Raw genomic sequence first — 17,404 nt, forward strand, 5'->3', positions numbered from 1 at the left:
AAAGATTACAGGTCATTATGATGACTACATTTTTTTTCAAATTTACTTGGCACTCAAAGGGTTAATATCTGTAGCTACATCATACCATTACCCTTGTATTATAAGCTTACCACAATTATTAGTGGAAGTTATCTACGGACAAAATTTTAATATGCAGCAATCCAATATTCAGTTTTAGGGGGGTATCCAACCCGGGATTCTGACTGGTGGAACATCCCAACAGTCGGAATCCCGAGCCATTTTTTTTCGTTCTTCCACCTATAACAGAAGCGGATTTGACAATCCATGTCCGTTTCTGACAATACAGACTCGCTTCCATAGGGAGGCATGTCTGTAGCAGGCGTATTAGGATTGATTACTAAAATACCAATATTTGCCCTGTCGCAAATATCAGCCGTGATTGAATATCCCCCTTATTCTGTATACTGCTCAGTAGTTTCAAACCTTCTTGAATCACTGTGCCCTAGCGTAGAAGCTTTTTTTTGGCACGGAACCCCTAAGATAACAGTTTTTATTGATACCATTCGAAAAAAAATATTAAATTTAAGTGAATTTTGCTTACCTGTCATAATTTAGTTCATTTGTGTGGTGGTGCACAGTTGTCCTTCTGATTATTCACATGTTTTGATTGGCAGCTACTAACACTAGTTTTGCTGATCACTTCTAACAATAAACGCTCTATGTAGACAAGTGATACCCCTGTGCAAGTGAAATGGTATGCTCCTGCAGCAGATGTGTTCATGAAGGTATAAAACTTTTGCTCAGATGGATGTGTTTGGGGTTGGGGATTGGCAGGAGAACATACTGTATGATGCCAAAGTGTACAGTAGATACAGTAAAGCATGGAGGTGGTGGAGCATCAGTGTAACAGTTCAGTAGTGCAAACAGGTGGGGATTCTGAGTACCCAAAATCCCCCCTGACAGAAGAGAGAAGGCAAGCAGCGCCATACACTCACAGAGAAAATAAGATGAGATTTCATTAGAGTTGTCATTTTATGGGGATTATTAATATCAAAAATTTTGTTTGGAAACTCAACCGAGAAAACTCCTGCGTTTGCCCCAGCGTTGGTCACTGTACTAAACACAAAACGGAAAAACAGATCACCTTCTGTTGTCCTGGAACTTGTGGTCAGTTTGCCAAGAAGGGTGTCTGCCGTAAACAGTGCTGACGTCCATAAAATCTTGTACTGTCGATCTATTTGCTGTCAGTGTACAATCCCTTTTGTCTTCACATTGTAATTTGATTTAATCCTGGACCACCAACCCAAGGCATGCTTGCACAAGCCTAGTGCCACACCATTTCGGAACCAGTAGATTAGGTCAATTTATTTAACTCGCTTGGCCCTAATACTTATCCAGAGTATTGTATAGTCAATGGCACTGTACAACTTTGCAATCTGTATTTTAGATTAAATGATCCTTTTCTGCTTTGAAAGTAAAAATAGTTGAAAGTGAATATATCAAGTTGACTACAACTGCATAGTAACATTTTAAAATCAATCACACTACAACAGACCCCAAAATCATATATTTTTTCGGTACTCTTTACTTATCACGGCGGGCATTGAATGCACTAAAAAATCTGGTGCGACGCGACCGACGCGATGCCCGCGATTTCCCATAGGGAACAATGTTAAATGTCTCAATTTACCTGATTTTTCTGTTCAATGCCTCAATTGACCCGATTTTTCCATAGGAAACAATGTTAAATGGCCCACAGAGGCCAAATAGGCACCCTGAAGTGTGAAATGGCCCCCACAATTGTTAACGCCACCCCACGATCAACGTGAACCCGAAGCGTGGCGAGCGCAGCGGTACGCGTCCTATGACCTTTTCATTCCCCCACTATCCACGTCGGCGTGGAGTTGAGAATATAATAGTGTGGCGAGCGCAGCGAGCCACCGAGCCCGAAGCTTGGCGAGCGGACGCGGATACCTGTGAAGCCCGCAAAGGGACGTGTTTACCTGTGAAGGTATCCGTGTCCCCTCGCTGCGCTCGCCACGCTTGTGGCTCGCTGCACTCGCCACACTATTCTATTCTCAATTCCACGCCAACGTGGATAGTGGGGGTATGAAAAGGTCGTAGGACGCGTACCGCCGCCCCTCGCGGGCTCGCTGCGCTCGCCACGCTTCGGGTTCACGTTCATCGTGGGGTGGCGTTAACAATTGTGGGGGCCATTTCACACTTCAGGGTGGCTATTTGGCCTCTGTGGGCCATTTAACATTGTTTCTATGGAAAAATTGGGTCAATTGAGGCATTGAACATGAAAATCGGGTCAATTGAGACATTTAACATTGTTCCCTATGGGAAATCGCGGGCATCGCGTCGGTCGCGTCGCACCCGATTTTTAGTGCATTCAATGCCCGCGATGCCCGCAATTTTTTTACCTGCGATGCCCACGATCAAAATCGTGGGCGCCGTGCTAGGTAAAGAGTACCAGTTTTTCAAATGTGGAACGCTGTCTGACCACTTAGGCAACCGCCTGTAATGTCAAGTTTATTGAGTTTGATTGTATCTTTAGCATTTTTGATAATTTCTTAATTGCAGAAAATAATATTAAATGGTACAAAGCTCTTACTGTATAACATTCAGTAGCATTTCCTTTAAAAAAAAAGTGTGATGCTAATGAGTGACATGCAGTTCCCTATGCAGAAATTTACTTGGTTGATTAGGGAGGGCACCCTGGGCAGGCCCCTCTTCTTATACACATGACATTGCACAGAGGGATTGGTGTAACCAGTACCTTTATGTACAGCATCCAGAGGACACTAAAGACCATCCTGCCTGGGGTGCCCACAGGATGCTTCAGGCATCACTGCAGCAGCTTTACTGCCTGAAGGGTGCAGTACCAGGCACTGTGCCAGCCAGAAGTGGGGTCCATGGGACAGCAACTGTGCCATCCCCAGAGCCCAAAATTCTGTCACCACTCACACAGCCCTAGTTATGACCCTGGGGTAGGGTACTAAATCTGTCAGAGCTATTTCAAATTTGTGTGGCCAAATTATGGATTTTTATCTTCTATTATTATTATTTTTTTTAAATAAATAAACATAGTTGCTGCAATTTGCTGAATTTTTTTTTAAGCTTGAATGAAATGGTGAGGTTATTTTTAGTACCCATTACAATAATTATTAATTTTTTTTTTTTCAGTTTCAATGCTTTTAACCTTTTGGTACTGTATAAAGGAAATGTAGAACACCATTACTCTTGGTGAAAATTTGGAACTTTCCCCTGCAAATGTAATAGGAGTCTAAGAATAATGGAGTGGAGTGGAGAATGAACAAACACTGATGGTGCTTTGTGTAATGGCATGAGTTTGTAACATTATCTCTAAAGCAAAAGTAATAGGAACCACCAGAGTGTTATGTACACTACTGTAATAGGACCCTGAGTGATATTCTGGTTCTGACACTGTGGGCCAGATTCTCTAAGCTTCAAAAGTAATAAACAGCCAGCCAATCAGCTCCTGTTTGACATTTTTCAAACACAGTCTGTGACATGGCAGGTAGGAGCTGATTGGCTGGCTGTTTATCACTCTCCATTTTATCACTTTTGAAGTTTAGAGAATCTGGCCCTGTGTCTTTTTAACATTAGTCAGACCAGTTTGTATTTAGCTGGTATTTGTTACAGAAGTGCTTTATGGATATGTTTATACCTAATTTGTTTCAGATATTTCTATACAAATAACATAGTGAAAAAATAAAGTGTATTTAGTCAAAGCTGGAGGAGATTATTAGGTGTATTCAATGCTCCGGCGAGCACGGCACAGTGTTCACCATTTTTCCTTCGCTGTGCATTCTCCATATTTTCTACCCCTCACCATGCCTCCCGTTCAACGTGTCAGCTGTTCAGCGCCACTGACGGCGAGCATTGACCAATGCAGCGTATGAGGAGTCATTCACTCCATTTGTAGGCAGTGTTCAAATTTCGCAGCTCTATGGAGATAAACGCAAATTAGCCTTAAAAAAACTATTCCAACGCAGATGATTGTGTGAAAAGCTGTGTATCTCCTCAAGTCCAAACTAAGGAGTGAGGAAGAAGAGGTGAATCATGGGTACTAACTGAGGTGAATCATGGGTAGAATATACAGTGAGAAAAAAATGCATCATGGGAAGGGGAGAATTACCACAAAAAAGCCAAAATATATATTAATGTAGCTCTACTAAAGAAACAAAATAGACTTGTAGACACCAAAAAGAAAAGAAAATATATATATTTTTTTAAATACGTAAGTTCAGTTCACCTAAAAAAGATGCAGAGAGCAAAACGGAGAGGCAAGCCAAGAAAAAAGGTGAGCAGCGTTCTCCGTTTTTGCATTGAATACACACATAGCGAGGTACACCAAAAAGAAAGCAATGCGAACAACAGTGATGACCAAGCAGCGAACAGGGCAAAGCTCTCTGTTTTTTTGTGGCAAACTGGGAGCATTGAATAGGGCAAGAAACATTTTTGGAGTGAGTACTGGTCTTCTCGCCCCCCACAAAAAAGCGAACCTCTCCAGAAAAAAAAAAAAGCGAAATGAAAGAGCAACAATCATGGCTGTCTCCTGCAGGGGGAGTGGCTGCATCACAGTTGGTACAGCAAAACCAATATGCTTGATGGGATCCAGACTTTGGATTAATGTGTATTAGGTTGACCACTATTAAGAGTCATGTCGACATGGACAATAGGTAGTCAAAAACAAAAGTTAGTCATGGTCGGCACTTTAAAAGGTTGACATGAGTTATCTTGACTTTTTTTTTTTACCTTTTCAAACTTAACCCTCCATGCGGACCACGATTAGGAATGGAAAAGTATACCATGCACAGAAGTAGGCACCTGGCCCACAGCATGGTGAGTGAAGTGAACCATGCAAGGGCATTGGAGTACACTAATTGGGGGTCCACGTGCTCCAATTTGCACACTGAAACAAAAAAACATGAGTCACGTCAACCTTTTTCCCACATTGACCTTGTGCATGTTGACCATTTGCAGTCAACCTAATTACTGTCAACCCTATTATCCACACTCCAGTGGGATAGATCACTACTATTAGGATGGTTGGGAGGTATGTATCAAGCTGAAAGACAACTTTTTAACTTTTTGGGCATTTATTATACTTAGTTTGCCTTGTGAAAATCTTTTATTAGTCCTAACAAAAATGTATTCTTATTCTTTGCACAGGACACCAACATTTGCAGGAGGCCTGTTCTCCATTTCTAAGAGATACTTTGAGTACATTGGAACTTATGATGAGGAAATGGAAATATGGGGTGGTGAGAATATTGAAATGTCCTTTAGAGTAAGTATATTCATGTACTTTATTGGTGTATTTCATGTTTAACAACTTAACTGTAGATGATTCTTTAGCTACTGCTTATCTGGAGTGATAAAGGGCCTTATTCTGATCGGTGCGGATATTCCCGCATGCGGACGGACCGCCGATGTTGATCGTCTGCGCATGTGCAGAGGTCACTCTGCGCATGTGCAGGCGATTTCGCCGCACGGATTCTTTATACGCCGCACAGGGGGCGTAGAGGGGCGTGAGGGGCTACTTAGCCTCATTACCCTATGCATACGCCCCGCGTTTCATGGGCGTTCCCATGCAAACGCGGGGCGTATGCATGGTAATGAGGCCGTGACGCGTGGGTACGGGGCGGGCATCTGACATCGCCGGATGTCAGCTGCCCGCCCCCATACATGATTTCACACGGACAAGTGTCCGTGTGGTCTTGTGTTGCGGGACCTGGTGGAGCGTGCGGCCCTGCATTCGATGTTCGGCGACTATCGAATGCAGGGGCTGCTCCCAAGACGGAGGAGGCGTATCCCCATCCAATTTCATGCGGATCGCCACATATCCGAGTACGGACGGCAGGTGGCGATCCGTATGGAAGGCGGGGATTCGCCTGCACGGTTGCGGCCGCATATTCTGATCGGGCCGCACCGATCAGAATAAGGCCCAAAGTTACATAATAGTTAAGGCTGTATAAAGACTTGCGTCCATCGAGTTCAACCTTGGTTAGCGTGTATGTTCTATTAGCTTCATCCTTATTATATGTAGTGTATTCTGATATATTTAAAGAAAGATTATGATTATTACCCAATATATATATATATATATATATATATATATATATATATATCTATATCTATATATATATCCCTATTTTAAACTTATTTATTGTGTCTGCCGACACCAACTCTCCAGGAAGAGAGTTCCGCAATGTAACTACCTTGACCGTAAAAATTGGTTTTCCTTCTAAGGGAACAACATCTTCTTTCCTCTAATCTAAACTCATGTCCACATGTCCTAAAGTCCTTCTGTACATAAAAATGGGTGCCTGACAGTTCGTAATTTTGCCCCTGATATATTTGTACATGTTAAGCCTGTCTCCCCTTAAACGTCTCTTCTCTAGCGTAAACAATCCCAATTTGTTCAGTCTGTCTAAACAGCTTAAATTCTCCATTCCCTTTATTAGCTTTGTTGCTCTTCTTTGGACTTTTTCCAGTTCTATCATGTTTTTTTTTTTTTAGTGCGGGTAGTGTTCTGTGATGATCTGATTCACTATATATAATGTGGCAAGAAGTCTCTTCACCCACTCTCTTCATTGGGAAAGTAGTAGGATTGCAGGAGGGCAGCCTATTCACCTAGGAGACTCTGATATTTAAGAGTATCAAGAGTATCCCAGATGCAATATTTTGTAGAAACATTTGTTTAGTCTCCGTAAACTGCTGTGTTTTTATGTTTTATTATCTTAATCCATGGTGTCAAACAAAAATATGCTGAAGTATTTATGAAGTTCTTTGTAATGAGTAACCATGGAAGTTGAATTAGTGCATTGTTAGCAGTTATGGGACAAAACGCATGCAAAAACAGAACTTGTGACAGCCACCTCTGTCATGCTTAAACAATAGTTATGAAAAGAATGTCTTAATCCAGTGACTAGTGAGGCCACACCTGTCCCTTGTTTGATCATTATAAGACTCATTACAAATATGTGGAGACATGTTGGGATATGTACGTAGCAATATCCAATTTAAGAAAAAAAAAAAAGTTAAAGGCATATTTTGATTCGCTTACTGGAAAAGAAAAAAATAAACATCTGATGTTCCTAGTTATGCACACCACAGCAAACTGTCATGGGGTTAGGCTGATCCACTGCAGACAGATTTACAACAATAAAGGCTTGGCTATAGTGAAAAGTGCTATGCAATTAGGGTGGCCAATCTTGGAATCGGGATCGGCAGAATCCTGGGATTTGGCCCCAAAATTGCCGGGATTAGAATCCTGGGATTAGAGTTTCAGATCCCGGGATTTGGGGATTAGACTGCGCATGCCGGGCAGCATCTGAGCACTCACTCAGATGCTGCCCGGCCGCTCCCATCTCGGCTATTCAGCTCTATGCAGCGTGATGTCGTCAGAGGTCACATTGCGTAACCCTCCGGCCGTACTGCCACTCTCAAGTTCCTGCCTCGCCACTCCCACCTGCCTTTTCTCTGCCGCACTTCCCTGTATGTCACTCTTGTGCTCCCGGCACTGCTCTGCCGGGATTGAGCATTTTTCAATCCCAATGCAGCATTACTATAGCAGTATTTAATTGCATTTTAAAATTTGTATAGATTTACCTCTTTGATATTAAAGCATAATGAAATAAGCAGCATAGAGGCATCCGTTAATGATATATTCCTTGTAATTGTCCCAGAATTGGTGCAGTTATATTAAACTAGAAGATTAACTAAAAGCGGGACATTTGGGGAGATTTGCATGTATGATAAGCAGAGATTGTCTCTGTCAGTGACACAACAGTTGCCACGGAGGCTTTTCCCCTTACTTTCTGCCCAGGTACCTCCTTTTTTTTTTCTCCAACTGACTATAATTGTAATCAAACAATAACATTTTGATTCTTAATTGGTTTGCGATCTAACTAGTTGGAGGGCTTTCAGAAACTGAATAGTTTGTATATGTTAGTATCAAATGTTAGTGAACGCTAAAGCAAATTTAATTATATGCCAAAAAGTGAATTGACTCTTAATTTGTAAGGCGGTTGTAATAATAATATGTATTTTGGACCAGGTGTGGCAGTGTGGTGGACAGCTAGAGATCCTGCCGTGTGCCGTTGTTGGCCATGTGTTCCGCAGTAAGAGTCCTCACACCTTTCCTAAAGGTACCCAAGTGATCATCCGGAACCAGGTCCGCCTGGCTGAGGTGTGGATGGATGATTACAAAGAAATATTCTATCGGAGGAATCGTGAAGCGGCAAACATTGTGCAACAGGTAGATGTAACCATTTGTGCTTTTTTCTTTCTTCCCTTTTGTAGGTGTGTAGTTTAGATGTGTTTATGTAATGTGCAGTATATTTAAATTGAATGCATATGTTCTAAGTAGTATAGAAGATGGGGTAATGCTTAAGTTTCCAATTGTGTCTTCCTCTAATCTATCTTCATTCCTATATCATTCTGTTCTCTCTTGTTGTAGCACAAACCTTTTATCCATTCAGTCAGCTACAGTACCTGGCTGTTAGTAAATGGTGAAAAAGCTTGTTTAGTGGTAGAATTACGGGATATATATATACTGTGTGTATATATATATATATATATATATATATATATATATATATATATATATATATATATATATATATATATATATATATATATATATATATATATATATATATATATATATATATATATATATATATATATTCTGTAAGCAAGGACAGTACTTTTACCCAGAATACCTCTAATGGGCAACTCCTTTCCTTGGGTGTATTTGGCGGCAACATGTTTGCAACCAAGTTCAAATCCTTATAAATTATAATACCAAGTTCAAATCCTGCCACTTAGTAAATTTATTTTAGAATAAATCTTGATTGACTTCTTTCATCTCAAATTTGCAGTTTGTAAACTCCTAATTTTCAGTTTGTTTAAAGTGACGTGTAATGGTTACCCATATCGGGATGTTGAGTGCCGGCATATGGACTACATCCATTCTATATAACTAATGTTCACTCTAGCTTCCTTTCATAACCCATGCAGGGTGCTAGAATGAAAGTTAACCACACACACACCATTACAGCTAGACCTGGCGCTCCAGTTCCAAACATAATGATGTTCTGCAAATTAGATTTTATAAAAAAATGTATGGCCATTTTGAGCAGTGGTTCCAGTTGATAGATCTACAGTTTCCAGATAGACAGTCAATATATCTGACAATAGATTGTCTTTGATACTGAGGCCAAACCCATAAGCGCATTTAGCTTTATATTATTTCAAATATTTTGCAGCGTTTTTGTTTGTGATAAGGAAACCATGATGCTCTATTTGAATGCATATTCATTAAAAATGATTATGTTTTGAAACTGTATTTATATTAAGGACATTTTTCTGCGATTTAAGGGACCCCACAAAAATAGTTTTTTTTTCTTCTTTTTCCTCGTCTCCTCTCTTGGCTCTAATAACAATAGATCTTGTTATTTGTTATTTTTAATTATGTGGGAACAAAATCATGACATACTATTTGTATTTACATATGGAAATTGTTATTGTTGTTTTGACAGAAATCTTATGGAGATTTATCTAAGAGATTCAGCTTGCGTAAAAACCTCCAGTGCAAGAACTTTACATGGTACCTGAAAAATGTCTATCCTGAAATATATGTACCAGACCTTAACCCACTCATCTATGGTGATGTAAGTTCTAAGACTCTTATAAATCCATTCAATAAAACAGAATTGTCTCCACATTATACTAAGAAGTCATCAGCCGTTGCCATGCGTTTTTTATGCCATGCATAGTCTTGCAATAGTCATTGATAAAAAATATATATTTTGCTTAATAATAAAGACTGATACACTTAGGAGGCATACACATGGGTGATTTTAGCCCAATTAAGCATGGATCGCTCCATGTCTATGTCCCTGAGGGATAGCGATGCGTGGTCCCGCAGGTGGCTATCACCTACACTATATTCACATGTTAATCTTTTTTTTTTTTCACGCTTCGGGCTCGCCACACTATTTAAAATCAACTCCACGCCGACGTGGATAGTGGGGGTATGAAAAGTCGGAGGACGCGTACCGCTGTGCTCACCACTCTTTGGGTTTGCGCTTTGCCTTTGCATTGATAGTAGGGGTGGCGTGGGGGGTGCATTTAACATTGTAAGCACCCATCAGGGTGCTTGTACAATTACAAAACGCATTGCATCGTATGCGGCTATATGGCATGCGATGCACTGGCGTACGATGGACATCGGGGGCGCAGTGCTAGGAAACAAGTACCTTAAGTTCCTTCATTTTGACAGTCTTGGTAAAAAGTTTATGTAATAGCTAAGATACACTAAGGACTCGCCTTGCAGAGTCTATGCCAATTCAGGCTGTTTTGGCCAAAGGGTGGGTCCTACCCAGTATTTAAACGATTCTAGCCAGTACGTAGTTACCCTATAACATCTCAAGATCATTATGTGGGAGGTTTTTTCTGCATTGACTCACACTGTTATGATTAATATAATGACAGAGTAAGAATGTATTTTCATGCAGCCTACAACAGACATATATTCATTGTCTACTTTTTCTCTTCCTTGCAGATACAAAATATAGGCAAAGGATGGTGTTTGGATGCTGGAGGAGATAATAGCCAGGGGGACAAGCCTCCAATATTGTACAGTTGTCATGGACTTGGGGGTAACCAGGTAAGATATCTATATTAATCTGTTTTTTTTTTCTTCGTTTTCATGTGCAAAATTTAATTTTGGATATTTTTTTTAAATGTGTTTTTAAATCCGAAATAAAGAAAAGGGAGTGGAGGTTGTCATAGAGTTAGGGAGGGTAGAAGCAAATTAACCCCTTCAGTGTTGTTTTTTTGTTTAGGGAGCGCTCCCCACTGGGCGAGTTTTTTCTGGTGAGCACTCCCTATAAAAAAAGACCCCATCACTACAACCCCAGAACTGTCCATTAGCCGCTGTCCGACCCCGCCCCCGGAAACCTGGCTTTGTACGGTGTGAAGATACAAGGTCACGCCACACACAGCTGGGGGATGGAGGCAGGGCTGGTCAGCCGCTGAAGCTGAGTGCGGCACTTTATCTCTGTGCTCAGCTCAGCGGCGCTACCCAGCAAGAGGGCACGCAGGCAGCGGCACTCCCAAAAATTTTCCAGGTTTGCCAGTCTGCGCACTGGTGCAAACCCCGGAAAATTCTCGGAAGTGCCACTGAAGGGGTTAAGACAGGGTTACATACCGGTCACAGTCAATAAATATGAAAAATATGAAGAAATTTCAGGTTTCAGATCATTTTTAACATACATTATGTTGTGTGAATTTTGCACCCATGTTATGGATGGACAAGCAGCTGGCACTTTCAGTACACCCCAGTGCCATATCTATAATGGGAGAAGGGTGTGCGTTGCACAGATCACTGGAAAAATGTTGTCGGACATTTCTGGGGAAAATGGCTGCCACACCGTTTGCCAAGAGATCTTCGCAAAACTCTATCTTGTGCTCATTCATTAAGGTACATAGGAAGGGGCCCGAATGGAGACTGCACATTCATCCTCTCCTCTCAATACCCCTGTGGTGCACCCATAGCTTTAAACTTTGATTAGTAGTTTTATTCTGTTTTCTCTGGGTAACTTAACCAAATGTATCAGTTGGTATATGACATGTTGGTTTCTTTAAATAAAAAATAATATTTAATAGTCATGCTATATTTCTAAACCAGTAAAATGGCCCATGGTTTCCTTAGCCTGTGCCTCAGTAGCTATGGGATATATTACTCCTGCAATGAAGTATGAACATATAGACCCTCCTTCACATGATTGTTTATGAACAATGGCATAACTATCATAACATAATCAGATCATGTAATACTTAAAGGTTTCATAGGCTATGGCAGTGGTTCCCAAACTGTGTGCAGTGGCACCCTGGGGTGCCTTGAAGGACCTGCAGGGGTGCCCTGGATTGGTGGTCCATTAACAATATCAATTATTTATGACCAAAGGTAATAGGAAAATTGTGGACAAACAGAAGTGAATCATGTCCATTACTACATAACTGACCCTAAGGATGAGATATAAAAACAATTGACTTAATTTAATATTTTTTTTGTGATCTTCTCAATGAGAAACCTTTGCACTAGGGGTGATGTGAAATAACATTCTGATAGGCGCTATGATTCAATAAAGTTTGGGAACCACTGGGCTATGGCATGATTTAATTAGCCCCCCCCCCCCCCCCCCCCCATTTGTTTAATTTTGTAAACACATTCAATTTTTGTAGGAGGTATAGATAAAGGAAAGAAAGGCAAGGTAATGCTGCACAGTCAGTGGATTATACATTCCATGTTAAACCAGTAAATAGATTCAGGCACCAATAGACATCTGACCAAAGCATAAATAGACCCAAGTGCTGACATTCAGGATCCCGGCGGTCACCATCCTTACGCCGAAATCTTGACTGCTGCCATTACCGCCAGCCAGAATCCTGATGCACAGGGTCTATTCATCCATGACCCTCAAAGAGTGGGAATAGAACCTTGTCGCCAGTGAAGCGAGCCACCGTGCCCGCAAGGGGCGTCTGTGTGCCCCCCCTTCCCATCCGGCGGCCAGGATACTGCTGCTTGGATTGTGACTGCCAAGATCCCGGTTGCCGGCAAATTATACTAAACCCTGTCAACGTTCCCTATTAAAGAGAAGCTGGTGAGTTGTATAAACATTACTTAGGTCTATAAGTAAGAGGACAGGCCAGTTATTATCATGGTTGGGGTACATGACTTCTCTACTTTTTGTGTAATTGTATGTGTTCAGCACTTAGGAAATGTGCAATCAATGTATGAAATGTTAATGTAAATAGTGTGAATACACCTGTTTTACTTCTTGCACTAGCCAGTATCTAGCACAGGGTTGCCGACTCTCCCGGAATGTCCGTGAGACTCCCAAAATCCTGGGACATCTCACGAACTCCCGGAAGAGCACCCCTTTCTCCCGCAGCTTCCGCGTGTGTGCTCACTAGGTAGCGGATGCGATGACTGAGGCAGATGATGCCACCGGCGGCAGAGGCAGGAAGAAGCGGGGAGTGACATTCCCCTGCCGTGCACAGGGCGAGATCCTCAGCTGTCACTGGAGACAAGTTAGCGCTGACCAGTGACTCTGCCTCATCTGGAGGCTGCGGGGCTGGGATGGAGGCTGCTTTCTGTCTGGTGTGGGCTGCTGGGCGGTGGCTGCTCCCTGCTGGCTGGCAGGTACGTGACGCACAGCAGAGCTACTGTATGCATATGCTATGCGACCAACAGTAGTGTCCCATGCATTGTCCATTGGGTTGTGGGTTGCCGCCTGTGGGTTGCTCTATGCCTACTTTATGGTAAAGTATGCAAATTACATATTATGTCATGTTATGTATGTACCAAACATGTAGCCAGCCAGTTCCCCCATAAAACATCAGATATTTAGCAGGTAAATGCTGGAGGTTTGCCAGAAGGGGGATCTGATTTTCCAGGAGCCTCCCACACCATAGAGTAGACAAGTATGCCTGTAAGTGCCTCAAGCCAACTTAAGGAGCCTGGGCACAACATTTGGGAACCACTGTCCTAAGGGCAAGAGAGTTTTGACATGTGAAAGAAGTGCAGATAAAATTATACAGGTTGAGTAACCCTTATCCGAAATGCTCGGGACTACGAGCATTTTGGATAAGGGAGTTGTTCATATATTTTTTTCATACTTACCTGGTCCCCCTTGCGACACAAGGCCCGCCCCCTGCCGACGCAGGGCCTTCCCCCTGGCTGTTACCTTTCTCCCTGAAATGACTTTTCAAAAGTAGGCAACCCTGATCTAGCATGCCACTAATAATATGGTAGCCAGTGGTATAGTAGGCCTCCAGTCCTATGTTGGCTCATGGTATAGCAGGCTTCCAATTTTTAGCTGGTCAGTCTCTATTAGGCCTTCATTCCTCTGCTGACCCATGGTACAGCAGACCTCTACTCCACTGCTGACCCGTGGTATAGCAGGCCACCAGTCTTTTCTCTATTAATCCTTTAATAGTCTGCTTTCAATTTTGATTATGATATATTGAGTTGGTGTTTTCCTTTTCTTTTTGTGTTTCTGCAGTATTTTGAATATACATCAAATCATGAAATTCGGCATAATATCCAAAAGGAACTATGTCTTTGGGCTAGTAAGGGACCAGTGATGCTCAAAAAGTGTACCTACAAAGGCAGAGGCACATCTGTTCAACCAGAGGAAAAGTGGGAGTTTCGAAAGGTCTGTTTATTTGTTTTCTTGTTTGTTTGTTGCCCTCAACAAATCATCATGGTGCTTTTTCTGTCATTGACAAAAACGCGCAGCTACGTTCTATTAAGACCTCCTGCTAAGGTTGTTTATAACAGGCAAGTATGAAATCTGAAGTACAACAGCTATTTAAATCACACAAAGATGCCACTCATGTTGGTAAGGGTTGATTCTGAGTTACAAGCCTCTCCAATTTGTTGACAGTTGTAAGGACCAGGGTAGGATTCCTGGGAAAATTTACCCTTTTTTTTTTTTTTCCAGTACACCTTTTGCACCAACGATGACCCGGGTCCACGAGGCAAAAACCCGGGTTTTTGCCTTGGTGTAAATGGGGTATTAGAAAGACACTTTATCGCTGAATGGTCACTAAAATGTGCAGTAAAGATGGTGACCATGCTGGCATCACTACTACCCAGTCAATCCAAATTTTAATTAAATTTCCTAACTGCAAGCTGTAACACCTGGGGCTTTTATATAAGAGACACTTTTTCCTGTTTGTTAAATTAAACTGGTTTCAGTCATTAACTCTTTGAATCTGGGATAAGTTCTGGGATTGCAGCACTATCGCATTGGGGGACCTGAAAAAAGTCCCTTTTTAAGTTCTGCTTTCGGGACTAATTGAATATCCACAGGGGTACTACTAGCCCGCGGTAAATTACTGTGGCCAAATTTCCACTTTTGTCTCTTCTGCTGTGCAACAGTATAAAATTTATCTCAACAGCCCCAAGCCTGTTTTCCTCCTGGATAGAACAGAATACGTTTATCAATACACTGCACCTAGACAGGACCATACCAGAATATTATATATGTAAACATTTTAGAACATGATTCTGGCTTGCTGTTGCTTTTTGCAGTTTGAAACTGTATTTCTATGTTTGACATATGATCCCTTGAATATGCAAAGCCCTTCCCAAAGCTTGCAAATAACACTATTGGCCAAATGTAATAGGGTGTGAGAATCAGAAAGTGAGAGTTTCCCCCTTTTTTTTTTTTTTAAAGCAGCAATCATTTAGACTGAAAACAGGTTGTTTATGCCATGTAAATGATTGCCGCTTTAACAAAAAAAAGGGAATTCTCTCCTTTCTAATTATTACACTCTAAATATTGAAAGTAGGTGTGGAGACCTCCTAAAAATTCTTCAGCGGAGGTAATGAGCAAAGTATGGTTTGGTCTTAAAGTGGAATATATAGATGGAGCGCCTCTCATTCAGCGGTGGGGATCGCCAGCAGAGAGGCGCTCCATCTGACTGGGAAGCATGAGCATCTCACAAGCATGCGTGTCCCGTTTTTTGGGCTGGCGGGGGACGGAAACCCTGCCCATCTCTACATCGGAGAGATGGGCAAGGTTGGGGGGTGCAGGGGGCTGCGAGCTCCTACAGGGGCATTCATTTGTCTAGGAAGGTTATGTGTATGAAACATTAATCTATAAAGAAAAAATTATTTTTAAAGAAAAAATTATTTTTAAAGAGTGACTGTTCCATTTCAATAAGAGCAGAATAGTAGTGCTCTACACTGCACACAATGGCCAAGAGTGGTACTAAATTAGCTTTTCTCTGATAGGCTTCAGGAAATGATCACAGCTCATCATTTGCATATGTCTCTGCCTCCATCTCTCCTTAATGCTCCTTTTCATCTGCTTCCATGAGTCATCCATGATATATGAAATTCTTTGCCATGAGTGCCTCTGCATCCCCTCCCCATGAGTGCCTCAACCTCCTGTCTCCCAATTTGCACCTATCATCTCCCCTCCACCTATATACATCTGCCTGTTGTCTCACCATGTATGTCTCTGATTCCCCCATGAATAGGTCTCCTAACTCTCCATGTGCACCTATCATATCCCACAGTACACCTATCATATACCACAGTACACCTATCATATACCATAGTACATCTGCACCAATCCCATGAATGACCCCGACCTATCTTCCCAGTTGTGTCCCCTATCCCTCTCCGCAGGAGTACCTCTCGCTTCTACCTCCCCTTGTATGCCTATGATCTCCACTCCTCCATATGTGCATCTGACCAATGCTGGATTAAACCCTGTGAGCACTGACTTTTTTTGCACATTTTTTGTGGTGATTTAATACACTATTCACTTTTGGAGAGTGCAGTCTCCTGTTTTCCTTTGGTGACATTCTGAAACCATTTTGTAGTTCCCACTATACTTGACTACATCACCTACAACTGCAATAAAAGTAAAGAGTAGTTAATGTATGACTTTCCTTTTGTTCCTTTTTCCAGGATGAGGCACTCTACAATCCTGCATATAATATGTGCCTGACGGGAAATGGCGAGAATCCAAGCCTTATACCATGCAACCCCTCTGACCCTTTTCAACAATGGGTGTTCCGACAAAGCATATAAGAAACCAATGAATTTATCTTTTTAACACTGTGATATAAAAAAAAAAAAAACATGGAAAACACTAAAATCTTATGCAATAAGTAATACTGAATACTTAAACAAAAGCAGAGACTGTTGTTACTTTAGTAATGCTCTGAATATTATAACAACTCCAGATGCCAAAGAATGTTTTAAATCTGTTTTTATTATCTTTGTGTTTACATTATAGTTGTTTTTAGGTTAGATTGAGGTGATAGGGTTTATAATAATATTGTACCCTGAGGTAAAGTGGGTGATTCCAATTTAATCGCTCCCCCACGCATTCCACGGGGGACTCATTTTTTGCTACTCCGCTTGTGCATAGTCATTTATGCGCATGTGCAGCCGCTGTGTGCGAGCGGCCAAGGCAAATAGAATATTTGCCGGGCGCTCGCACACAACAGTGGGCGGCAGGCCGTGGGATTTGCTCATGAGAACGCCCAGCGTTTCAAGGGCATTCCCAGGAAAACGCTGGGCGTTCTCATAGTAATTTACAGATGACGTGGGGGGGGGGCGGGCAGCTGACATCAGAGGATCTGTCCCCCGCTTCCCACACAGGGTACCTGCAAATCTGAGATACTGTACCACAGAGATGTCTCAGATCTGCGAGCGCTGGAGAAATCATTAGGTGGTTGCCGAGCATCAAATTATTTTTTCCCCTGGACCCAAGGCTGCGAATGAATGTTTATGCAAAACATTACGGGGATCACGACGTGCCGGGGAAGGGGGGGGGGGGGGGCGGACAGTGTCTGGTGGACAAGCAAGGCC

General features: G+C 42.0%; 1 protein-coding gene across 2 annotated transcripts in view; it reads left to right on the forward strand.

Moving 5' to 3' along the window:
- Window positions 1-16,956, forward strand: part of GALNT3 (polypeptide N-acetylgalactosaminyltransferase 3) — a 36,980-nt gene extending 20,024 nt beyond the window's left edge. For both annotated transcript variants that reach the window (XM_083152064.1, XM_083152067.1), the window contains exons 6-11: window positions 5,164-5,281; window positions 8,054-8,254; window positions 9,540-9,671; window positions 10,565-10,669; window positions 14,073-14,225; window positions 16,496-16,956. In XM_083152064.1, coding sequence (XP_083008190.1) covers window positions 5,164-5,281; window positions 8,054-8,254; window positions 9,540-9,671; window positions 10,565-10,669; window positions 14,073-14,225; window positions 16,496-16,618 — 832 coding nt within the window. In that variant the 3' untranslated portion in view covers window positions 16,619-16,956. The remainder of the gene's footprint in view (window positions 1-5,163; window positions 5,282-8,053; window positions 8,255-9,539; window positions 9,672-10,564; window positions 10,670-14,072; window positions 14,226-16,495) is intronic.
- The last annotated feature ends 448 nt before the right edge of the window (window positions 16,957-17,404 follow it).

The sequence above is a fragment of the Crinia signifera genome, chromosome 7 (assembly GCF_055691185.1).
Source record: "Crinia signifera chromosome 7, ASM5569118v1, whole genome shotgun sequence".
Classification (NCBI taxonomy): domain Eukaryota; kingdom Metazoa; phylum Chordata; class Amphibia; order Anura; family Myobatrachidae; genus Crinia; species Crinia signifera.